The sequence below is a fragment of the Sinocyclocheilus rhinocerous genome, unplaced genomic scaffold (assembly GCF_001515625.1).
Source record: "Sinocyclocheilus rhinocerous isolate Xijiao unplaced genomic scaffold, SAMN03320098_v1.1 scaffold792, whole genome shotgun sequence".
In the NCBI taxonomy this organism is placed as follows: Eukaryota; Metazoa; Chordata; class Actinopteri; order Cypriniformes; family Cyprinidae; genus Sinocyclocheilus; species Sinocyclocheilus rhinocerous.
In genome coordinates, this window is record NW_015626872.1 from 2,409,715 (window position 1) to 2,437,039 (window position 27,325).

At 34.5% G+C, this 27,325-nt stretch overlaps 1 protein-coding gene across 1 annotated transcript; it reads left to right on the plus strand.

Moving 5' to 3' along the window:
- Nucleotides 1–3,116: 3,116 nt before the first annotated feature.
- On the plus strand, nt 3,117–3,904 carry LOC107720487 (guanine nucleotide-binding protein G(I)/G(S)/G(O) subunit gamma-T2-like). The gene is made up of 2 exons (XM_016528207.1): nt 3,117–3,231; nt 3,593–3,904. Exons 1-2 carry the CDS (start codon nt 3,148–3,150, stop codon nt 3,716–3,718), a joined length of 210 nt encoding a protein of 69 aa, XP_016383693.1. The 5' UTR covers nt 3,117–3,147; the 3' UTR covers nt 3,719–3,904.
- Nucleotides 3,905–27,325: the final 23,421 nt, after the last annotated feature.

Below are 27,325 nucleotides of genomic sequence, written 5' to 3' on the forward strand. Positions count from 1 at the left end.
CCCCAGCTCCCACATCCCCAGGTCCTTCCACTCCCCCTCCCACTAACACACTGGGAACTCTTAGCTTTTTGTCACTTTAATCAGTCTGAATAAGCTCTTGCACTACAAATCATTATATCTGCACTGTTGTTTACTTCACTGGTTTGCACTCTATCTGCCATGTGCCGTGTGCTGCTTTATATATATTTTTTTATATATTTGTTACATTTTACCTTATTTGTATATTTGTATAGTATATTTAATCTGTATATCTGTATTTATGTTCTACTGTTAGTGTTATCTGTATGCACCAAGGGTTTGAGAGTAACGCAATTTCAATTCTCTGTCTGTATGTGCTGTACATCTGGAAGAATTGACAATAAAGCAGACTTGACTTGACTTGACTTGACTTGTATTCCTGAAACATTTGTCTTTTTTGCCAGGGTTATTATAGTTAACCAAAGACTAAAAAAAAATTTCATATAGCTATATATTATTCATATATTATTGTATATTGGAAGGACTCTCCTATTTTATGTTCTGTATTCTGATGTGCTAAAAAGAGACATGTTTTTAATAAACAATATAACAAAATCAACCAAGGTGATTTTTATAACCATTTTTAATAATTATCAAGATTTGGTTTCTTGGTTGAATTAAATTTAAAAAATAATGTTTTTTTTCTTCCTCCTTAACGGTCCCATATTGTCAAAACTGAAATATATTGAGATGGTTTTTGGTACTTATACCGCAAATATATATTCTTAAGGACATCAAAACCTAAAATAAAACTCCAGAAAGGTGTAAAATATGGGACCTTTAAGTCCATTAATACTCCAATGCACACTATTGTTCAAAAGTTTAGGGTTGGTTTTTAAAGAAGTCTCTTCTGCTCACCAAATAAACAAAAATACAGTAAAAACAGTCAAATATTATTAGAATGTAAAACAGCTGTTTTCTATGTGAATATCTGTTAAACTGTAATTTATTTCTGTGATCAAAGCTGTATTTTCAGCATCATTACTCCAGTCTTCAGTGTCACATGATCTTCAGAAATCATTCTAATATGCTGATTTGCTGCTCAAGAAACATTTCTGATTATTATCAATGTTGAACACGGTCGTGCTGCACAATATTTTTCATGCATGTTATTTTTCAAGATTCACAGAACAGCATTTATTTGAAATAGAAATCTTTTGTAAAATTTTAAACGTCTTTCCTGTAACTTTTGATCATTTTCATGAGTACTTGCTGAATAAAAGTATTAATTTCACAACAACAACAAAATTGTTGAGGCCAGACTTTTAAACGGTACTGTATGTTTCAGTATTTATCACGCCTGGCTATTAACAGAGTTTGTATTGATGAAAAACTTGAAGACTGCAAAATCAATGTCCTGTTTAAACAAACCTGTAGATGTTTAATTGCATTGAGGCAGGACAGTAAGACATGTTTGGCTCCAGGCCGTCTGACGACTTCTTCAGTGTCTCTCACAGAACATTTCACTTTGGAAATGAATATTTTCTGCTTCAACTAATGCTCAGAAATATACAAATCACACTGAGCTCTGTCTAGGCAGAAGTTCAGATGCTTAGATCCTTACTAAAAGCCATTGATGATAGCTGACAGAGTAATTCCATCAGTGCAGCATTTGAGGGACAGCGGCAGTGTTTCAGTGTTGTTTAGAGGTGACTCCTCACAAGCCTAATGAGATCAGGGCAGGCTGATGACATCAGAGCGCAATCCCCTCCAGGATCAGTCTCCACACCTGAGGAGGAGGGGTCCGGAGAACAGAAATAGAGCAGAAGAGCCAGAGATCAGACAGGAGAGGAGTCTCAATGCTGATGATCTCCTAGGAGTCTTCAGGACCTTTCTCTGACTGCTGCCAGTCCCATTCAACAGGTAAATGGATGGCTTTTGTGTGTGTGTGTGTGTGTGTGTGTGAGTGTGAGTGTGTGTGAGTGTGAGTGTGTGTGAGTGTGGTGTGTGCATTTTTTTCAGTGCGTAGAAGCAACTGCTTGTAAATTTCACAAATAATTACAAAGAAACGGCAACTAATATTATGAATAAGCACGACATTTTTAAGCAGAAACGCTGAAATCGGATTTTCTTGTAAAACATACGCCAATAATCTTTATTAACAAATTTTGAAAATCATTTTTTCACAATGTGGTTTCCAGTAATTTTACAGTCCTTTTATCTTCTCTATAAATGCCCAGCTTTTTCATATGTGTTAAAGTTTATTTGGAACAATGCATATTGTTTTTATGAGCATTTAGAAGCTTTTAAGCTTATAAGGTTTTTTTTCCTTTTCATTTTATTTTTTTTTTTACATTAAGTGCTTTTAACAGTACACTGACAAAAATGGTTACCTAAAAATAACATCTAAATAAACTGTGATTTTATTCAAATCAGAAATATAATATGACATCCCTGAATCAACCTAAATACATTCATTCATTTTTAAAAAAATCTAATTTCTTATCTTTATGCAATCTATTTAATCTGTTTTTCATGGACTAAATCATTAAAAATGTTATGGGATGAATATGTTGTTAGATTGCCACTGTGTGCAGTGCACAAGCATTGTTCATGAGACATTTTCAGATTGAATATTGAGCTTAATTTCACATCTCTCCTCTTTCATTGATGTCCTCTGGACAGACAGGATGGCCCGGGACATGTCAGATAAAGACATCCTAAAGATGGAGCTGGATCAGCTGAAGCTGGAAGTGAACACTCCTCGAATTGCGGTGACAACTCAGTCCACCCAAAAATAAACTTTCAGTCATCATTAACTCACCCTCATGTCGTTCTATTTTTTTTTTTACATTAAGTGCTTTTAACAGTACACTGACAAAAATGGTTACCTAAAAATAACATCTAAATAAACTGTGATTTTATTCAAATCAGAAATATAATATGACATCCCTGAATCAACCTAAATACATTAATTCATTTTTTTTTTAAATCTAATTTCTTATCTTTATGTAATCTATTTAATCTGTTTTTCATGGATTAAATCATTAAAAATGTTATGGGATTAATATGTTGTTAGATTGCCACTGTGTGCAGTGCACAAGCATTGTTCATGAGACATTTTCAGATTGAATATTGAGCTTAATTTCACATCTCTCCTCTTTCATTGATGTCCTCTGGACAGACAGGATGGCCCGGGACATGTCAGATAAAGACATCCTAAAGATGGAGCTGGATCAGCTGAAGCTGGAAGTGAACACTCCTCGAATTGCGGTGACAACTCAGTCCACCCAAAAATAAACTTTCAGTCATCATTAACTCACCCTCATGTCGTTCCAAACCTGTTACGACTTTCTATCTTCTGGGAGCATTACGCTAACGAACAGTTTCAAACCAAACCGTTTTGGTTCCCATTGACTTCCATTGTAATTTTTGCCCATATGACGGAAGTCAAAGAGAACTGAAACTCTTTGGTTACTAACATTCTTTAAAACATCTTCTTTTGTGTTTTGGAATGACGTGAGTGTGATTAAAAGATTACAGAGTTTTTGGCTGCATCCTCTGATTGCTTACGTATTTGATTCCCGTTCTGAGCAATGAAACTTAAAGCATCTTTCCTGACTCTTCTTCTCAGGTCTCAACAACAGCCCCAGAGATCATCGCGTTTGTTGAGGGGTTGTCTGCTGAAGATCCGCTGGTCAAAGGTGTCCCAGAAGACAAGAACCCTTTCAAGGAGAAGGGTGGATGCATTATTACATAGCAGTGGCCCTGGAGGCACCAGGGCTCTGTTCAATAACTAGTTTTGTATAAAACATCAATATTTGTACTAGAAACTAGATTTTTTTTAGTTTTGGATACTATACAGAAGACGCCCTCATGTCATTCAATACCTCTTGCGATATGATGTTACCTGTGTCTTTCTAAAATAAACTCATTAGCAATTTAACCAAATGTCTTACTGGTTGAATGAAACAGTTGGACCCTAATTTGACTTTAAAGGGACATTTGAATTAAAGTGGTGTCATTATTTACTCACCCTCATGTTATTCTAAATGTGCATGGCTTTCGTTCTTCAGTTTTGCCCATGCAATGAAAGATAAAACCAATTGGTGGAGATGGACTAAAAAAATGACATTTGCCAAAATGTGTAAATGTGTAATTGTAGATTTCACGTCCTTTTCAATTGCATCTGATGCTGGTATTTAAAAAAGCCCCGGGAGGCCATGCGAACGGCGCTGTTGTCTTGCATTAGTGCTCTGTGTGCGTAAAGCTCTGCAGAATCAGCGGCTGCTCATTGGCTGCTGTGATAACAGGATTTGTGTGTCAGACCTCTCTGTCTTCCAGAACTTCAGCTCATTCTCTGATCCTCATCTCAGGATTGAGCTTTTCATCCTGTAAACCCTCCTTTTCCAGCTCTGCTCTCTCTCTCTCTCTCTCTTGCTCTCTCTCTCCAATCCCCTCTTTACAGTTTTTTTTCAGCTGCTTACACACATTTTCAAAACTTTACACACAAATCCAAGAACTGCACACACGAAATGCAAAATACCTCACAACTCTAAACATTTCAAAATATCAGAAACACATCTCAAAAGCAAACATTTGTCTTATCTTGCAAACACCTTTGCCATAATATTATATTTGTTGGATATATCACATACACACAGTTATTCAAAACCTAAAGCTCTTCTTTCATGAGCTCCTGTGAACATTCGTGTACAAGATTGAAAGTAATTGTCAGAGAGATGTTGTAAAAACTCACGGTAAACGTGAACGCAAGATTGAAAGCAAACTTTTTTACTGTAAGCATTTGTGGCTGTGAATACAGTTTTACACAGTATGAAAGAAAAGACACAGTTGTGTAGATGTGTGTTTATTCTAAAGCATGATTGGTTGTGAGGAGTTAGTGATGAATTAGTGTGGAATTTTGATTGCTTGTGTTTGAAAAAGGAATTTAAGATACTTCCGCTCAGATTTGTGTGTGTTACATAGAGTGTTGTGTTGTGTTGTGTTTTGCAAAAAGTGTTTTATGAAATTGAAAACTGAGTCAAAGGCTCAGAATTAGTGCATGGTTTTGCAGATTTGGTGTGTTTCTGCTGTTTGAGTGTCAGCTTTCAGAAACTGTGTGACAAGTGAAGATTTAGTGTGTAAGCAGCTGAAAAAACTGTAAACTGAGTCACTAACTGCAGGGTATTATTTATTATGAATGAGGTTCTTCAGGGTTCCAGAGTTTGAGTCTCAGAGAAAGTGATCTTTCTGCCAACAGAAATATGTTCTTTGAACGTTTTACTAACGTTGGAATTAAGTTATGAAAAAAAAGCGTTCTCTGAACATTCAAAACACCCAGTTTTTAAATGTTTTAAACACATGAACATTCCATTTGATACTTTTGCTAATATTATGAGAATGTTACTTTTGAATGTTCTATGAACATCCTGAAGTAGTAACATTTAAAAAACGTTACACAAACATCCAACTAAAAGCTTTAAGGAAAACGATTTGTTTTTCAGGAAAACTCAAGATTTGCGCAGATAGATTTGGGATTTGACTCCGTTCTTCAGGATGTGGCTGCTGGTGTTTTTGGTGTGCGTCCTGATTTGGGCCGGGGGGAACGTACTGGTGTCTGTTGAGAAAGCAGTGGATCTCCAGACTTCTTCAGACGCTTAAATGCTTCTCCGAATGACCTGAGAGTGTTTTAAGCCTGTTCTGCTAATCTGCAGCACATGGACCATCTAATGTGAGCTAATCTATCAGAAACTGTGTGACAAGTGATTTAGTGTGTGAGCAGTTGAAAAAACTGTAAACTGAGTCACTAACTGCAGGGTATTATTTATTATGAATGAGGTTCTTCAGGGTTCCAGAGTTTGAGTCTCAGAGAAAGTGATCTTTCTGCCAACAGAAATATGTTCTTTGAACGTTTTACTAACGTTGGAATTAAGTTATGAAAAAAAAGCGTTCTCTGAACATTCAAAACACCCAGTTTTTAAATGTTTTAAACACATGAACATTCCATTTGATACTTTTGCTAATATTATGAGAATGTTACTTTTGAATGTTCTATGAACATCCTGAAGTAGTAACATTTAAAAAACGTTACACAAACATCCAACTAAAAGCTTTAAGGAAAACGATTTGTTTTTCAGGAAAACTCAAGATTTGCGCAGATAGATTTGGGATTTGACTCCATTCTTCAGGATGTGGCTGCTGGTGTTTTTGGTGTGTGTCCTGATTTGGGCCGGGGGGAACGTACTGGTGTCTGTTGAGAAAGCAGTGAATCTCCAGACTTCTTCAGACGCTTAAATGCTTCTCCGAATGACCTGAGAGTGTTTTAAGCCTGTTCTGCTAATCTGCAGCACATGGACCATCTAATGTGAGCTAATCTTCGAATGCAACATATGAGCATGTTTCTGCTGAGTATACTTCCATCATTTAATCATCATGTTCAAAACATTACAAGCATCCTATAGAACACAGCATTCTTTGTATATGTAAGCAAAGTGAAGTGTTAATAGTTGAAGTCTCCGTGAAACAGAAATTGCAACCATTACTTCTCTATTGTGATGTATTTCCAAGTGAAATGTCTTAAAGAATGTCCAAGAATTTATCAAAATCATTGTCACTTGCAAAATCCTGTGACATCATTTGAGTGATAGGTTATTGTCCCGCCCTCATGTCAGTGCATACATCAGCAGAAAAAAGAGGACGTTAATGTTTGTGATTAAATATTATGAGGACACATGATTTTTTTAAATGATGTGCATGGATAAATCATTAATAATAAACATTTATAATAAACAAAAATTGTTGATTTTATGGTGAACCAAAAATTGTAACATTTATAAAAATCCAAACCTGTGTACATTTCTTTATTCTGTTGAACACAAACTTTATTTTATTTATTTATTTATTTTTTAATAATACTGACCATTCTTTAAATAGTATATACTGTAATGAGACCACTATAAAAGTAGTACACATTAGCATACTTAAAAATATATATTATTACAGAAATAATATACTTTAAATGAATACACTTAAGTGTGAAATGACACTTTACTGCATCTTATTTACAAATAATTTAACATTTTTTGTAGTTCATATGCAATGTTGACATTTTTACTTTTTTGACACACTTAGGATTTAAGCACTTTTATCTTTATATGAAGTTTCATAATTCTGTTGTGTTTGAAATATGGTTAAAGTACTGCTGAATGTACTGACAAGCATTTATGTTTAACTAATTTCTGTTGAAACGCATGTCATAATTGTTAAATATATTTGTAATTGCACCTTTGTAATGATGAAGTTGCAATTTAGTATTTTTAAAAAATATATTAACGTTAAATGTAATATCAAATAACACACCACAGTTAAAAGAATGCATATGTGCATATCCTTTATTACTTTAGAAAGTAGTATTAGTTGTATCAGATAACACACACTGAAACAGAACATGTCAACTGTTTAAGGTAATCTAATTATGTAAAGTCTTGTCAATCCTATTGTAAAACAATTAACACGTGTGTCATTGGCTATGCCAGTATCTTAATTAGATTAGCAGACTGTGATAACACTTGTAGAGCTCAGACAAACCTCTTGAAAGATAATACTGTATTTGGTGATATTTTCTTATCAGGCTTTTTCATAATATACATTACCAACCTAATAAAACCCCTCCACCTCCCCAGCACCACCCTTCAGGATGTCTTTAACCATGAAATAAGATCATAATCGTAATATAAATTTCATACTCGCATTCCACAAAACATCAGCGTCGACACTTTCCATGTGTGTTCATTTCAGGGAAAATGCAGTATTTCTGACTCAAAAATCAATACAAAGTCAATTTGGCCACAATATAATATACATAAAGGCTAGAGAAGTGTTTGTTTGCTGTTTTCTCCAGGTGTGCCTCCTAAAGATTCCAGCTGTATGATCAATTGCATGTTATTTGTAATTAAATGAAAATATATTATAGTTTAAGTTTATTTTAAATGCGTTTAATTGATATTAAGACTGATTTTTTAGTACATCTTTCAGTAACACTTTATTTTAAGGTGTCCTTTTACACGTTACATTGCTCAGTACTTAAATGTATAATTACACTGTAACAAGGACACCTTAAAAAATCTTTCTATGTAATTTATATTTCGTTTTAGTAAAACTAAAATATACTTTAATGTCATTTCTATTGAAACTTGTATGCCATGTGCCATATGTTTGTAATTACACATTTGCAATGATGAAGTTGCAATTTAGTACATCTAACTTCAATTAATTTAAATGTATTATCAAATACCACACTACAGTTAAAATGATAATCTACTGCTTTAGGTGTGCTTCAGTATGTTAGTAAAGACATCAAAATAAGTGAACTTGTTTAAAGCACAACAAAATATTGTTAAAACATATTGATTTTAAATGTATGCTTTAAAAACGACATTATTACACAGTGCACTTTTTAAAGAAACAGTCACTCTCTTTAAGCACAGTTAAGAGGCACTTTATTTCATTAAAAGTATAGTCACTGCAAGAGCAGTTGTTTAAAAATAGACGTTTAAGATTTCAAGTTCATGACAATGTTTCAAAACAATTAAGCACACTTCTTTTTCACAAGGGAAGACAAAAAACACAGATTCACCATAATATAAAATAATATAATATAATACTATGCATTCAGAAAAGTAAAACAATGACTTGTCTTAAATGAGTCAATAAATGGAAGTCAAGTAAAGGCAACATGTAGATTGGCAAACTAAGTGCAGTTGTGCTAATCAAACACTAGGTAGTGCTGTTGCCTAAAGCATGGCCTCCTCTCTCTCTCTCTCTCTCTCTGTCTCTCTCTCTCTCTGGGCCTGCTGCCATACTTCTGTCTGGACAGGGTTTCTGCTCTCAGTCCAAGAAGCAATTCTTATCTCCCTGCCTGTGGGAAAACACATTTCCAGTCCTTTCCAAACTTCCCTGTACTCTCATGTTGTTTTCTGTTGGAACTGTGTGTCTGTGAGCACATGAAGTGCATCATGTGTGAGTGCAGTAAATGTAAAGCCACCTTTGACCTGTAGGATGGATGAGTTCTTCAGTCTGAGTAAAGACTTCCCGTCAGCCAAAGACCACATCACAGATCACTGTACACTACCATTCAAAAGGCTCACCAAAGCTGCATTTATTTGATCAAAAATACAGTAAAATCAGTAAAATTGTGAAATATTATTACAATTTAAAACAGCTGTTTTCTATGTGAATCTCTGTTAAACTGTAATTTATTTCTGTGATGCGCAGCTGTATTTTCAGCATCATTACTCCAGTCTTCAGTGTCACATGATCTTCAGAAATCATTCTAATATGCTGATTTGCTGCTCTATTTTTCAGGATTCACAGATGAACAGAAAGTTCAAAAGAACAGCATTTATTTGAAATAGAAATCTTTTGTATGCCTTTACTGTCACTTTTGATCAATTTAGTTTGCCTTTGCAGAAGAAAAGTACCCATTTCTTTTAAATAAATACTTATGTAACTGTCTAGATATACAGTAGAAAAGAAAAACACTCATTTATGTAGACAGTTAATGTTTAGTGAGGATTTTATTTTGTACTTTTCATCACTTTAAAGTCAGTCTGTTTGCATTTTTAAAGGTTGTGTTTGTTCTTTGTAGCTGTGGATGTAAAACATGATTCTATCGTGCCGTTAATAATGTCACATGTTAACAACATACTCGTTTTCCAGGCAAGGCATGTATGACCATCCTGACCCTGGTGAATTACGAATGGTTTGAGGAGTGGAGAGACACCAGAGTGAGGAAAAGAGACAAGGTACTAAACTCTAATGCAAATTCAAAATGTGTTATTTTAACATGGAAAATAGTGATAAAGGTCCTATTCCTGTTTAAAGTGCAGAGTCAAGTAGGTCAAGTTGCTTGATTCACTAAACACTGCGATATGATTACAGGGTTAAACGTTAAATTGTAGCTGTTTTATCAACAACATCTCTGTACAATATACCGTTAGTCTCCTGCTCATGAACCACCGGCAAGCAGGTCTATAACACACGGAGAAAGAGATCCGTTAGCATTACCATTCATCTCAATCACAGCTGCTTTGATCCAGATACAGTTTTTAAGCCAATCATCTGAACTATAAATGTCATGTGACTAAGCAAGAGCTACAGGTAAATGACATCAACTCTAATTAAACCAGTGCACACAGTCATAAAGAGCCTTTCAAAAAAAGTCACTATAATATAATGAAATATGGAATGGAAATTGAGATCACTTGTTTTTCTTATTTGTGACATATATTTGAGTCAGGGTTATTATTGTTAACTAAAACTAAAACAATAAAAACTGTTTAATTACTTGGGGAAAAAAAACTTTATCTGAAATAAAACAACAATAACAAAAACTACTAAATAAACCCAAACCTAATAAAAACTATAGAGTTATTAAAAAAATTAAAAAATAAAAATTTCAACATCACAACAAAATTACTAAAACTTTAAAATTAAAACAATCTAAACATAAACATCTATTCCAAAATATTAACAAAAAATATAACACTAATCAATGATACTAAAATAAGACTGATCTGAGTGAGAGAGAAAAAAATATTGATTGGATTGTTGAATCTATTAAGGATTATGAGGGCACATGAATTATATTATAAAATAATGATGTGCTTGGATAAATTTATGTTAATAACATTTATTTATTTTTCTTTTTTTAATTTATTTATAATAACAACTGCGATATTCAATAAATAAAAAAATACTCACCAAGACTAGATTTATTTGATTAAAAATACAGTAAAAACAGTAATATTGTGAAATTTAATTTTTTTTAAATTTGTTACTTTTTATGTCAACTGTTCTAATTTGTTCCTGAAAGTTCAAAATAACAGCATTTGCTTGAAATATAAATCAATTGTAACATTATAAATGTCTTTACTGATGCACTGTAGTCGCAAAGCTGAATTTTCAGCAGCCAAAAGTTTCCATTCTGATTTCACATTGATTTGAGCAGAACTGTAGATTCAGCTTTGTTTTATAAACATGTCTTTCTATCATTAGCGAGAAACGGAGCATTCAGACTGATGAGTGTGTGTGTGTGTGTGTGTGTGTGTGTGTGAGAGATTACAGATACACATTCACTACTCATAACAGCATGATTTCAATAAGTTGTGATTAATGAGGAGTGTAGAGAGCTGTTTGTTTTGGAGGTCGCATGCACCTTTGTCTCTAGTATGGAGGAAGCTTTCATGACTAAATCATTAAATATCAACCACTCCTAAATACCATTTCAGAGACAGGTTATAGAGACCGATTACTTGTTTTTATATTTGGCAGCTTAGGACACACTTTAGGATGCCCAAAAAGAGGGCTAAACGGCTAGCAAAGTACTGTGCTCTGTCCTCTATCATAGGCAGCCGTCATATTTGGCGGAGACGCTGTTATTTATACCCATAACAACTGAGTGATATGCTTAATATTGTGAAGACCTTTTGCACGCCATTGGTCCATGATTTTGTACATGTATCTAACTGCATCTATAATATTTATGTCCTTGTAAGTTATTTCTCTTAAGTGGACTTAAATAAATTGTTAAAATGTGTGTGTGTGAGTGAGTGTGTGTTTACATTGTATTAATATAATAACTATATAACATATATTATTGCTATTACTATATTAATATCCTTTTTACATTTACGTTTAGTCATTTAGCACAGTGTTTCTCAACCAGGGGTCCGTGGACAACAAATAACAACAAAATGAGGCTGTGAAAGTGACTATTGAATAGCTTGATATTTAATGTCCCATTTAGACACTTCCAAGCAACCTTTGTTGAATACAAGTATAATCTTTTTTTTTTTGGTTTTACTGGTGTATTTTATGTTGTAGAATAAAATGTTAAAATATCTTGAGCTTGTGTTTATTCACCTCATTTCAGGCATTTATAAAAAAAAATAAAAAAAAACATGTTGACAAAAATCTATTGACTTCAGGACAATGGAATCGGAAATACTAAAATGCTAGTTTCTGGGTTTGGGCCTACAGAAATACATCATCTGTGCAGCACCCAGGTACAAATCTCAGTGCAATGAAAAAAAAAAGGCCTAAACTGTCAGAAGTGTGTCACTTTCCATTCCAGATTTGTAAAACTAGTATCACTAACATCAACACATCACCTGGTGTGTTTGATTCACTGAAGCGTTTTCAAGCAGACCTCCCACCTGAGCTCCTCTAACCCGTGTCTGATCTCCAGCAGGACTCAGAGGAATTGTGGGAAACCTCAGACTTCCTGGTTTAAGTGGACATTTCCCCTGGGCTTCCTGTTCAGATCGGTTGGTGTAACACGGCGCTGATGGACGTCTGAATGTGGGACAGGAGGAGGACATGAATGCCTCTCTGTGATCGAGTCCAAAGAACCGCTCCGCTCCTGTAAGCCTGCGTTCATACTGCCGTGAAATACACCGAAGGCTTAACAAGCACGTTTCAGGAAAGTCATGTTCAATTAATAACACAGCTTTTATTAAGGCTCATTTGTCCTGAGCTGAAAGTGAAATAAGACAAGTTCAAAACACTGTAACTACATTCGTCTTTCATACAAACATCATTAAAAGCCTGTTAATAAAACGAAGTACTCTCCTGTCTTACAGCTAAGAGTTATGAAAATGTTTCGGGACTTGGATTACACATTTTCAAACCGGCCAGGATACACAGAAAGGAACTTGTTTAAGATGCAGTGATGGAAGTGAGTTTTGTTTGAAAAGCGACCAAAAGCACTTAAGAGAAGCAAACACAGTTGATGGAGCCGATCACACCGCATTTCATCGATGATTACAACTGCTTGACAGAGTCTGCATCACAGCACATGAATGCAGTCGTGTAGTGAATCATAGAATATTTGAATTCAGAACTAAACACGAGCAAAACCAGACAGAAACTCTGGACTATGACAAGAAAAATTGAAAATGTAATGGTTCAGGTCAGGGTTATTAGTCAACTGAAACATAAATAAATGAATGAATGAATGAATGAATGAATGAATAAAAACTTTAGATTTCAGCTAGCTGCAAGATGTCATTTTTGTTTAATATAACTTGAAGTGCTAAAATAACTAAAAATAAATAAATAAATAAAAAAAATATTCTAAAAACTATATAGACATATTTAAAAATATATTAAAAGCACGCAATAAAATTACTAAAACTTTAACTAAAATTAAGGTTAAAACTTAAAATATATATAAAAAATCAAATTCCGTTTTTTTTGTTTTTTTTACTTTTTTAAAAATATATTTTAGTTATTGTTTTGCAGTGTCTTTAAAGACCCCCCCCCTACAACACTTTACAATAAGGTTCCATTTGATATCTATATTTAATATTATTTAATATATTTAATGAGCAATACATTTGATACATTATTTAATTAATCTTTCTTAACGCTAGTTAATAAAAACACCGCTGTTCGTTTTTTGTCCACTTTAGCTCATGTCCATTAAAAACATTAAACACACTAAACTTTTGATTTTAATAATGTATTAGTAAATGTTTGAATCAACATGAACTATACTTTAGAAGTATTTTTCATTGTTTGTTTATGTTAACTGTTAACACATAGAACCTTATTGTAAAATGTTACTATATTTTTTTCAATTGGGAAAGCAAGCAGCAGGTTTAGTCTGATTGTTTCAAGTATCTTAACTAGTCTCAATCTTTCTGTTTTCACTCTATAAAAGGCCTGTAACAATGCAATGGAAGGGACGATGAAGCGAAACAAGCTCAAAGGGTTCAGCTGGTTACAATTGTGCCCATCATCATTTGAACGATCTGAGTGTATTAATTGGCCAATCACAGTAAATTATGGGTGATGGAGTCAGTCAGGGTGTTTGATGGCTCCGCCCCCTGCAGTATTTAGCTCCTCCCATGGGCGGGGCTGCTGTGTTGAGGTCACAACAGAAGATCCAGCTGTTTCTAATCTGAGTGGGCTGTTCACAGAGTCCGAGCCAGAAACACAAACACAGATCTCTGAGGAGAGAGAGAGAGAGAGGAAACTGGGTTTTAGCTGACGAGAGAAGAAGCAAAGTCTAACAAATGTCTCATTTATTGTAAGCATTCATTTTATGCCATTTATTAACTGTAGTAATGTATCATCACCTATAATAACATTTCAAAGCGATCAGTTTGAATACTGTGGACTGCTTGTGAAGCTGAAGATGTATTTGCTTAAAAACATGCCTTTGGCTTTAATAAATTCAATCGGCATGCATCAAGGATAGTTTAGTTTAATTGAGACACTATTATAGTTTTCATTCATATTCTGAATTTCAGATTATGCATAAATCTCAATTTCCAAAAATTGACCCTTATGACTGGTTTCGTGCTCCAGGCTCACATATATATTATTGCAAAAAAAAAATTTTTTATTAACTCTAATCACCCTCATCACTGGCATTTTGGAAATGGAAGTATCCTATTTTTTTCTAAGTAATAAAAAAGTGAGCTTGTGTCTTTCCCAGCTGTCTTTAATAGTGCTGTTCTATATCTAACTCAGTTTGTGTGTTAGAGAGAGCACTGTTGGCCAATGCAACGCTTCACTATAAAACAAAAGACTTCTCCATGTCTGTGATAAACAGACCAGAGCATGGCTTTGACCTCGGCAGTGAGACTAAGAAAGCGAAAGATCTCGCACCACATTCAGTTGAACAGAGCGACCAGTTTTAGTGCATTCAGAAACTTCCAAATAAGACAAAGAAACTGCAAATCTGTAATGGCAGAAGCAGCTCTTTCTGGAGCCATTAGTATCATCATTACTCAGACTCTCTCAGTCTGGTTCTGTTGAAGGGGCTTGGCTTGGCTTCTGACTCACAGCGCTGGAATTCTCTTTGGCAGCTTCTCTCTCCTCCGTTTTCATCTGTTTGATATATTGCCTGCGGCGTAAATTCTGTTACATGCGGAACCAAGCAGGAGGAGGCCTTGTAAAGGGAGAAGGTCCAGGACTCAGGTTTATGTACACTGAACAGAAACAAACCGAGGAAGTGAAGTCTCGTTCTTCACTGGAAAAACTGAGCAACCAAAGATGGAGGGAGAAAGGAAGAAATGAACAAGACGAGCCTATATGCCTTAATTTAATATCCTACAGCAGAAGCTGGGAATCACAATAGTTCTACTGGTTTCCTAAAAGTTGCAGTTTTGTTGAAATCTTGTAATAATTTCTCATTAGAATTTATAGTTAATTCCAAATTATGATTCCAATTAAACTCCACTAACTCTAAAGATAAAGGTACCTTTTTGGCATCTGTGGCTCCATGAAGAACCTTCAACATCCATGGAATCTTTCCATTCCAAAAAAGGTTCTTATAGTGGAAAAAAAGTTCTTCAGATAAGACGATTCTTTTAATTGGTTCTTTGGGGAACCAAAAACAGTTCTTCTATAATGCATTGCTACAAAAACAAACCCTACTGGTATTTTTTACTAGCACAAAGTCTATTTTTGGGAATCAAATAACGGCACATGAAGAGGTTTAATAGGAAAGCAGGTATAACAGCTCAACTGAGCTGCAGAGGAAAGAGGTTTAGATTTACAAAAATGATTTTAGTTTAGAGATCAATTTAATTTGGGGTTAGAAGAACCAGGAATAAGGATGATAAAGTTCATATGATTTTAAAATTAATTTCTGATTTATATATATTTTTGCCTTTACTTTTTGTCACGTTATTACAAAATTGTCAATATGCAACAGGTAGCTCAAAGAAAATGTCAAGCAGTGGACTGATGCATTTGGCACATGACTTACGTCGCATTGCAAGTGTACATTTGATCCATTCACTTATATTGAATAACTGTACTTTAAAAAAGTAATTAGTTTCACCAGTGAACTTTAAAATGGCTACACTATACAGCATGTAAAATACATACAGTATACAGTACATTCTTCATATAAATTATGACCTAATATTTTGGTCAAAAACACAGCACATTTATTAGTCTTGGCATGGTTGAAATGTTACAAGGTGAAGAGAGTAAAGCTTGAGGCAGCACACACACACACACACACTTTACTCACACACACACACACACTCACACACGCACGCACGCACACACACACACACGCGCTCACACACGCATGCACGCACGCACACACACACACACGCACGCACGCACGCACACCCCCACACACACACACACACACACAGACTCCCATCACACTAACTACCCTCTCTAAACACAGACAGCCTCTACTTTAACTAAACAAGCACCCGTTGACAGCAAGCCATCTCTGCATGATCACATAATTGCATTGAACTGGTTTGGGTGGGAACTGCAATCACTCCATTCTCTGCTATTAAAAGACTGTAAATAAGTGATAAAAAGAGTATACCATATGCCATATAAACATTCTGAATCACACCTTTAAACATTCAAGAAAGAGTATGTTTGTGATGCTATATGACTGATAAAATGTAACAACATCACAAGTATGATATTTAGACTAACTGCACAATTGATTTTACCCTTATACAACAGTTCAGTACACAAGAACTTACATTTCACAATATCATCAGTTATAAATCCACAGCAGCATGATATGTAGCGGCAGTTCGTTCCTAAACGAATCAGTGTTTTGAATGAATCGGTTGAGTGAATGATTCAATGACTCACAAATGAAGACCGGCAGTTTGTCGCCACCTCATGGCGGAAGCGTGTAACCGGAAGACAGGCTGTATTTATATATTATACTGTTCATATTATCAGTGTTAATAAAATCCATAATAAAAACATCAAAAAGCTAAAACAAACCTGATGTGCACTTTATAATCATTTAAGTAGAGTTTTATTTTAGTGCTGTTAAACAATTAATCGCAATTAATCGCATCCAAAATAAATGTTTTTGTTTACATAATATATGTGTGTGTACTGTGTATATTTATTATTTATATATAAATACACACACATACATTATATATATTGAAAATATTTACATGTATGTACATGTATATATTTATATTCATATAATTTATGTTATATATATATATATATATTTAATACACAAACATAAAATTTTTCTTAAATATATGCATGCATGTGTGTGTGTGTGTATTTATGTATACATAATAAATATACACAGTACACACACATATATTATGTAAACAACAACATTTATTTTGGATGCAATTAATCATGATTAATCATTTGACAGCACTTTATTTATTTATTTACACGGGCATTTTTCTCTGACCAAATTGATTTGAGCACAACTGATGTCATAACTACAATTTACCAACTCTTAAATACAAACTTTAAATCATAGTTTTTAATGTTGTGATTCACCTTTTAGCTGCTTGGTTTGGTTCATGACTTTTAAATGAAGACTTTTTTTTAAATCCCCATGAGGAAAAATTAATAGGAATAATTTTTTTCAGAACCAAAGCCATCTAAAAAGTCTGTGCACTAAATTATTCCACGGTGTGTAGCACAGAGTAACTTTTCTTTCAAAAAGGAGAATGCTGTGTTTGTGTATTCGTAAGATGTGAAAGGAAACTGTCAGTGCTCATACGCTCGTTTTAGAATAATGACAAAATAACTCAACTAAGCATTAGGATATTTCTCTATTTCACAGGGAAATCCATTATTGTTAGTGTATGCAGTCAGGTTTATTTTGTCAGTGGGTGTCGTATGTACGAGCGTGTCTCTGTATCCGGTCTGTGTGTGTGTGTGTGTGTGTGTGTGTGTGTGTGTGTGTGTGAGTGAGTGTGTGTGTGTGTGTGTGTGTGTGTGTGTGTAGTGTTTTCTCTGGACACACTTCAGTGCTTTGAGCTGTAATGGAGGAGGTCTTACAGCTTGCACCCAGAGGGGAGACTAAAAATGTTTATACTGAAGCAATGTCCAAAAAACAGTGTTTGTGTGAGGGATAAAATCTTCTTCCACATTTTTGTTCTTCAGGAAAATTCATTTTGACACCCAATGTTGGTCTTTCTATAAAACAAAGCTATTCTACTAGTAATACGTGCAGAATATTATCTTAGAAACAATAACTGTCTGCGCATAATAACACTTACACCAGAGTTTACCGGAAAAAAAGATTGTTTTTATGGCTTGCAGAAGAGACTGTTTAAAGGCAGAGATGATTATGGTTGAGCTGCATTTAACCTCTGCTTATTTTTGAGTCATAATTCACTCTTTCCGTTAGCAAATGTTCAGTTGTTGCCTGCGTTCTTTGAAAAGGTCAAATGTTATAGATGATCTTGGTCTTTTCTCACAGGCTAAGAAATATTCCCTGTACAATATTAAACAGAACTATTTAGATAACATTGAAATTGTCTATATAGACATTGAGAATAAAGAAATTAATTATTTTATTTAGGGAGGATGCAATAAATTGATAAAAAGTGACAGTAAAGTAAGTAAAGAAGTTCACAATGTTACAGTTGATTTCAAATAAATGCTGTTCTTTTGAATGTTGTATTTATCAAAGAATCCTGAAAATGTATCAGTTTCCACAAAAATATTGTGCAGCGCAACTGTTTTCAACATTGTTAATAATCAGAAATGTTTTTAAACTGTAATAATATTTCAAAATTTTTACTGACTTTTTGATCAAATAAATGCAGCCTTAGAGAGCAGAAGATACTTCTTTCAATAACATAAAAAAAAAAAAATCTTACCAGTCCCAAGTGTTTTGATTGGTAGTGTAGGTACTGTTAAATCTAATATATATTCTGCTTTTTACCTTTTAATAAAATTACATAGTAATGTATTATTGTGCATGCGATGCTTTAATGTCTATTAGCACAGAGTATATAAGTTTAGAGAGCAGGCATTGAAAGCAGATTTAAACAGGCTCTGTCTGTAGTTCACATCTGAAGACACGACCAAACGCCAGACCTCTCGTAAATTACTGAACACAATGTTGAATTTCCACAAAGCCAGTAAATCATTGTCGAACAGTCTTATACAGGTCTGTCTGAAAATCTTCATTTGCTGTCTGAAAATTCTACATGTGATTTATTCTCTCACACTGAATATTTCAGAGTGCCGTTATCATTCACATGACCATTATCATGATGCACTGAATCAGTTGTCTGTACTCATTACGAAGCTGATATTAAGTGTCGTACACACAAATCGAAGGCTCGCCGAATCAAAGTTCGTTTAATCTGTCAAGGTTTCTGATGCGTGTCTGTGCTTCTGCTATTCTCAGACTCTTTAAATGCTCTTACCATTCTGTACTTTCAAGGATTAGATGCACACGCATTGATGAAATCTGGACTATATTGAACATTTCACTGTTATAGATCACACACATTGACCTTATGTGACTAGTTTACTGTGATTATATGAAAGCACTTAAAGAAAAATCAGCTTTGAAAGCATTTTTACTCAGAAATTGCTGGTAGTGTAAATTTCACAAATATTTACAAAGTGGCAAGTAGTGTGACATTTTAAAGTAGAAACACTGGATGTTTTCTTGTGAAACAAAAGAATTTATTTACAAGTTATATTTACGATGTATTTATTTTATTTACAAAAAAATACAGCATACATAATGACAAAATGGGAAAAATGATTGGCACAGTAATTCCTTTATTTTCAATATGAAATACTATGCAAACTTTAAAAAAGAAACATCTTCCACAACACATTTGAATTTGAATGGCATTATATGATATGAAATAATGAATATGAAACAAACGATTATCAAACGAAGCAATTTATTGAATGGCAAAAGTAAAAATAAAGGTAACAAACAAAAAGTTTGATAATTTGTTTCAGCTTTCAATTTGTAATGAATGATATAAAATTGCAAATCTGAAAGCCTTAAGTGAAAGTGAGTTTAGTCTGAGGCAGAGCTGTGTTTGTACCAGATTTAGAGCTTGTCATCAATCTGGATCTTTCTAGACAACAGAGCGTCTGCGTCTGCGTCTGCGCCTGCGTCTGCGTCTGCGTCTGCGTCTGCGTCTGCTATGAAACCATCTGGAGCTGTTATTTGCAACTCTTCCCTGCAGATGGAAAATTTTATATGCGCACATATTGAAAACATGCTGAAGCGTAGTGAATCCCACCATTGGCAATGATAAGCATTAGCAATGTTTTTGAAACACTTCAGAAAGCCTTGTATTTGAGATTGAAATCAGGTGTAAAACCAGCTATTCTTGTTTCCAGCTGTTCTTTAGTTTCACCTCACCTCATCCCTTGCTATAGTGCGCCTTCATCATGCATCTGAATTATGAAAACTGACATCTGTTGGTTAGTTTGCAGTCATCTTTTGCATTCATTGCTCGTTTCCTTCAATGCAATCGTCTAGTGACCACTTTTGGTTGCTCAAACAACCTTTCATTGAACGGCTCTTAAAAGAAGCATTTTTTCTTAGTGTGAGAACATTTTAATAATGTAAGGAACCTTTTAAGAACACTTTGTGCGATGGAAAGCTTCCATGAATGTTAAAGGTTAAAAGCCCTTTATTTTTAAGCGTACAGAACAATTGGGCTGATTAATGCATTTTTTATATTTTAATGCATTAATGAAGATTTCTTTGGATGGCAAGTCGCTGATGCAAAGGCAACAAAATTCTTAGAGGTTTCACAAATGAGATCTTTTGTTTCTCGTAGACAGCAATCATATTAAATGAAGAGCAAATAGTGAGTTTTTCTCTTTTTTTTTTTCACCTGAGATAAAAACCACAGTTTATCTCACATTCGTTTCAGAAGAGAGCAACCAAAATCTGCTAATTTAAAGCGTAAAATTCTCCCACGGCCAAGTTATATGAGCGGTGCAAGCCACATTAATTTTACATTGCTGTTCTCTAATTGGACGTCTCATTTTGCATGTAAAACATTAATTTTACATGCAAAATTTAATTTACAGTACCAGCATTTTCTGAGTACTGTATAAGTGTTCTCAGAATTGAGCAATACGAAATTTCCTGTGGGAAATGATAGACTGTTTTCTCTTCACAAGAGAGCACATGGACAGATCTCTGGAGCTAAATGTCTTTGTGTGTGAGAAGAAAGTAGGGCGGGAGCGAAGCGGAGACGTGGTGTTCAGTCCACGCTCGCAACAGATTTCGAATCAGACAATTACCTCTCAAAGCAAGAAACACCAGCAGGCATAAAATAGCTTCATCATTATACAATAATAATGTGCTCCTGCATTTAACATGCACAGCAAAAGCATGGAGATGTTCAGTGGGGCTTCTGTCACCACACAGTGGTTTTAAGGAGTGCATGTAATGTGGCTGTTTTGCCTAAATAATGTGTTTGAAAGCACATTTTATGTGTTGTAACGCAGCCATCTTGCCTCAGTTTTTAGTCACAGTGTCCTGCTGTAAAAGTTTTGCTATCAAAACTGTGTTTCGCCTGAAGTCTCCATCTGCTTAAACACTTCAAGATGTTTCTGAACCCTAAACGCTTGTGCGAGGAAAGGACTTTCCCCTGGCTTTTGCTTTGTCTGAAAACATTTGCAATCAACCGAATGATTATTAAGAAAGATGCTCAATTAAAAATGCATTGTTTTTCACCACTGCGTTCGAAAGAGTTCAAGAACAGAGCAGGTCTCAGACCAGACTCAGACGTCTTTGCGAGAGAAAGAAAAGGGATCGGGTTTCGCATGAGGGCATGGAAAAAGTAAGACTTACTTTTGGATAGTCGTAGAAAAGAGACTTACGTTTGCAGAGAAATTGTGACTATTTGATATTCCTTTTTTAACAATCAGTCAATGAGAAAATACACAGGCTACTGACTGACTGATTGATTTGATATGGGTCTGGTGTTTAAATCATTGTTAATTATACCTGCTGTTTTACTCACAGTGAATTTCTAACCTTTTTTACACCAACTCAAGATGTTTTAAATGTCAGTCCCCTTTCTTTGAAAAAATTACTTTGCTCAATGCTTTTATTATTGATAACTTTGAGATAAATTTTTTCATCATTTTCTCACACTCATGTTACGATTTTCTTTCTTCTGCAGAACTGTTTGGCAGAATATGTTGCTCTTATTGTTATGATTTATTAACATAACAATAATAGAGTCCTATGAATTTCGGTGTTGTCTGTTTTTATATTTCTGTATTCTGTTTTATACAAATTTACTATCAAAAACAGTGCTAATCAAATTGATGCATAAAACAATTTAATAATTATTTTAAAGTGAAATCAAATGAAGTTGTACAGTTGCAATAATAGGTTTACTGTTTACATGGATGAAAAATTGTTTTGTTTTGTGTTTTTACTTAATATTTTAATACATTGTATTATTATTGTTATAATTGCTTTTTAAGAAGTACATTCTACTGTATAATAGCACTATATTTATGTTGGTGGGTTGTAGTGAACAACTTTCAGCTTCTGTACCTGACAATAGTTTCAAATTATTATCATTTAGTCATTTAGCAGATTTACAGACTTCATATTTAAAGTCTTGATATTTATATTCCCAGATACTAGTCCATATTGCGATTTGATTAAAGTTCGATTTAAATGTTTGCTCTGTTCCTTACACAGAGCTATGATATGATGACTGTGGGTAACCAAAGAGCTGACGGTACCCATTGCCTTCATAGTATTTTTTTTGTTTTCCATACTGTGGAAGTCAATGGCTACCGCCAACTGTTTAGTTACCAACATTCTTCAAAATATCTTCCTTTGTGTTCAACAGAAGAAAGAAACCCATACAGGTTTGAGTGAGTAAAAGAATTTTCGTCTTTTGGTGAACTGTCCCTTTAAGAGCATGCAAGTCATTTCAGATCATGATAGCGCCTGGCAATGCATATTTATTTACAGTACTATCGCTTTAAGAAAGCTGGAGTGGCATTGGATGTGAGGTCTGCTGTGGAGGAGCTCTGGGTGTGTCTCCTCCTCGATTGGGAGGGTAGAGATAAGTGTTCAGGGGTTAAGATAGAGGACTCGGGCAGGTGGAGACAGGCAATGAAGACAAGAGAGATAGATGCACTGCTTTCTTTCAGTTTGCCTTTCCAAGCTGAGTTTCTGAGGATGTGGCAGTGTGGAGCCACGTACTTAGCTTTAACCTCACAACCAAGCCAAACATAGAAATAAATATATGCAGTCAAACCAAAAATGATTCAGACACCAGATATAATTGTTGGTATTTTTTTTACTAGCGGGTGCAGGACACTATAGTTCCTTTATGTAACTGAGGATAGCAAAATAACGTAATAACGTGAACTGTGACATATTATACCTAAAAACTCTTCATACAGTGGACTAGCAGTAAAACTTGGGGACCAAAAATTATTCAGACACTTTGACCTGACCATGGTTTTTTTTCTGTAATTGCTAATGCGAGCTTTTTACATCACAGACTGAACAAAATGAAGCATTGCTTGGTAATTAGTTGAGCTAAATTGGTATGATCTTAAATTTAACAGCTGACATCTATTCAACCGAATCCATTACATACCTTTCTATCAAAGTTCTGACACAGTTTAACTCTGAGTTCTTATATTTTATTACCGTTTTCTAAACTATAGCGAATAAATGGTGATATAATGTGAGAAATGTTAAATTCTGGTTTGACTGTATACACACACACTACTCGTGCACAAAACCAAATGCTCAAGCATCATTCACTTTCATTTACAGAGTCCTCTATGAATGCATTTGTTGATATCAGGATTCCAGTGTGTGCTGATGACTCCGGATGAAGGAATACTGTGATGTAGGAATGCTGCCTGCTCTTCGTCTCGACATGTTTGGCCGTGAGCAGGGGAGGAACGCCGGTGTCGGATAGCTCACCTCAGTGTCTCTCGATGTAAACAATCATGATGTCAGCCTAAAAATAGATGGAGAGCGGGGAGATTTGTGCAGCGCCATTGAGCTTTTGTTGACATTGAAGAGGTGGGCATGATGATTACGCTTTCCTCGCAAGCCTGCGTTTCATCCTCATTTAAGGGTTTCTTCTTGGCACTTGTGATTTTATAACCCTTTATTAGTGCGCTGTAATGCTCCTTCATACCACAGACTTTTATACACACAGTGTGTTGCAAACAATTCAGACCACCAACCAGTTCTCACTTTTTAGTCAAAAACTAATCCTGTACTGAAGCGTAAATCATCGCCAATTTTGTTAAGCACTGAACCACAAAATAAATTCTAATATGCATGTTTGTTTATTTTTCCTAATTGGTCTATTTTAGAAAATATTCTTTTTATTTAGAAATGTTTATATAAAATGATGTAAAAAACAAAAAACAAAAAAAACACTACACTGCCATTAAAAAGTTTGAGGTCTGTACGATTTTTTTTTTTACATGTTTTTGAAAGAAGTCTCTTAATATTTTTAGTATTCAGTCTTCAAAATATTATAACTATTATATAATATTACATATTAAATATTATAATATTATATACCTTAATATGCAACTATTTTAATATTTTTGTGGAAACCACAAAGATTATTTGCTAAATAATAAGTTCAAAAAGAACCGCTTTTATTTGACTTTATTTTTTATTTTTTTTATTTTTTTAATATTATAATCTGATCAATTTAATGTGTCCTCGCTGAATAAAATTGATAATTTCTTTAATAATCTCTAATATATATATATATATATTATGTATGTATTTGTATGACTTCTGCACATGTTCCTAATCGCTCCTTTATGTGCAGGACAGCAAGCAGATATAGTTCTGGCCGATTCTTCCTCCCAACGATGATGATGATGATGTTGCATAGTTTTTGTGTTTGCAAACTTCAGAAGAAAAGAGGCGTCACAATTCATCCCTTTCTCCTTTTCCTCAACATTGTTTTAACCTATACATGATGAAGTGTCTCACAGCGAGCTGCACACGCCAAACAAAGAAGGATCCAGATCTCTCTTCTAAACTGCTGAGGTCTGGGTAGATCTTAGCACTTTCTTTCAGACAGATTGTATTCATGCACGGTGGAGATGAGTTTGGCATCAGACAGAAGTGGGAAGAGAAACTAATGAGAAGCAGTTGCATGACTCAGAAACAACCACCTGTACTCTCCAGCTCATTTTCAGAGACTTTATGAATTAATATGAAACTGCGAAAAGTAAATCCATAACATTTACAGTAAAAACAGCAGCTGTGGTTGCCAGAACTTCACAGTAAAAGACATGGCAGCAACATTTGAGGCTTTACAGGACTGAGCTTAAATTAGCAGTTTAATTCATTGGCTTTCATTGGTTAATATATATATATAACCACTCTAATAATACAGGCGGTTAATAAGAGACTTTAAGTTCATTACAAGTAGTGTTTCCACAAGCTGAGGTAAATACTAATATACAGAAGATGCACAGTGTCATAAATACAAAACACCATCATGGTAGCACACGACACTAAAACAATGCAATAAACATTAATAAAACAACATAAGATGTTATAAAAACCCCAAATGTTCATATCAGATAACAAAAACCAACAAGAAGCATAACTGTTTCAAGAGAAAGTCAGTTTAACTCTAAACTGTAAATTTAACTCTTAGATCTAATATTTAATCTATCATTAAGAGGTTTTTAACTTCAAAACATTGCTTCCAGCTAAAATATGAGTCTATAATAACTCTTCCTGCAGTGAGTCAGTGTTCTGGACTGAATCAGGAGAGAAATCTGCACAGATCAAGCAGCGTTTAAACAGCTCTAAACTAATATGTGGCTGGATTTTGATGTGAGAGACAACAGCAGATGCACTTTTTCACTGGAGGAAGCGTTATTATGGATTATGGACTCTATGTTATTTTAGTTAAAACATCTTAATGCTGGATTAGTTTCAGCTTTTGCCTTCTCCAGATGTTAACTGATGGACTGGAGTGCTGTGGATTACTTGTGGATTATTGTGATGTTTTTATCAGCTGTTTGGACTCTCATTCTGACGGCACCCATTTACTGCAGAGCATCCATTGCTGAGACACTGATGCAATGCTACATTTCTACAAATTTCTTCCCATGAAGAAACAAATTCTTGGGTGGTCTGAGGGGGTCAACTATTCATTTTTACAGCCCTTTACCGTTAAAATTACCAATTGTTTTTATAAACTAATTTAGAGCTGTTCTGTGAGATGTTGTGTGAACGGAGGAGGAGGGGTCTGAGTACTTGGCCAGACTTTCCATGATGTGGCAAGGAGAAGAAAAAGACCAAAAACACAACCATGCTGTGGTCTGAGAAATGACTCAACTAAATATGGCCATCTGCACTCGGCCAATCAGAGAGCTTTGCATAAGCTCCACCCACTCCATATTAGCACATGTATTTTTCCTCCTTGTCTTTGTCTTATTTTTCTGGGCAAAGTAGAGAAAATGAAGTACAGACATGAAGCAGAAACCTGGGATCATGTGACCTTCAGTAATTGCTGAGGTCTGGTGCAAATTAATAGAAATGTGTGGCAAAGCATCCATGTAAATAGCATGCGTTGTTTTGATAAAGGCTCTTCACAGAAAGCATGTTCTCTCACAGCATCATGTTCAGTCTTATACAAGTGTCTCTGCTTTTTCCGCTTTCCATCCAGACCCTTCTCCTGTGAGATATTTGACGACAGATTTCTGCTTCCCATCTGTGTGTGCTGGGTTCAGAAGGGCTGTAAATCAGCGAAGCGCTGGCTAATTTCGAGGGCTTTTGCACTCCTAAAGCGCTGTTGTCTCCTGTTTATGATGTAGTGAAAATGCAGGAGTTTTTAGTATGTGGAGCACCTGTATGTTTAAAATCACAAAAACATCGCCTGAAGATATGATATTGGTTTCTACTGCAAACATCACTGATAAATAAGCTGGTTTTATTTTGAAGAAAATGTACATAAATCATTAGGAACTGATTTCAGAGAATACATAGTGAATTATGTTTTTTTATCGCATTGGCAGATTGGTTTCTCGTTTGTTTTTAAGCATAAATCTATAGCGAGATTTAGAGAGATTTTTTTTGTTTCAAACTAGAAAAATAAAATATAAAAGATATATTTTCTATAAAACATACTATTCAAAAGTTTGGGTTAGAATGATTTTTTAAATATGAAAGAAGACTCTTAAGCTCTTCAAGGCTGCATTTATTTGACAAAAAATCCAGTAAAATCAGTAATATTATGAAATATTATTAGAATCTAAAACAGTTGTTTTCTATGTGAATATCTGTTAAACTGTAATTTATTTCTGTGATGTGCAGCTGTATTTTCAGCATCATTACTCCAGTCTTCAGTGTCACATGATCTTCAGAAATCATTCTAATATGCTGATTATTAGAAACATTTCTGATTATTATCAATGTTGAAAACAGTCTTGCTGCACAATATTTTTGTGGAAACTGTGAAGCATTTTTTCAGGATTCCTTGATAAGTACAAAGTTTAAAAATAGCATTTAAATTTAATTTAATGCATCTTTGATGAATGCAATCATTAATTTTTTTTT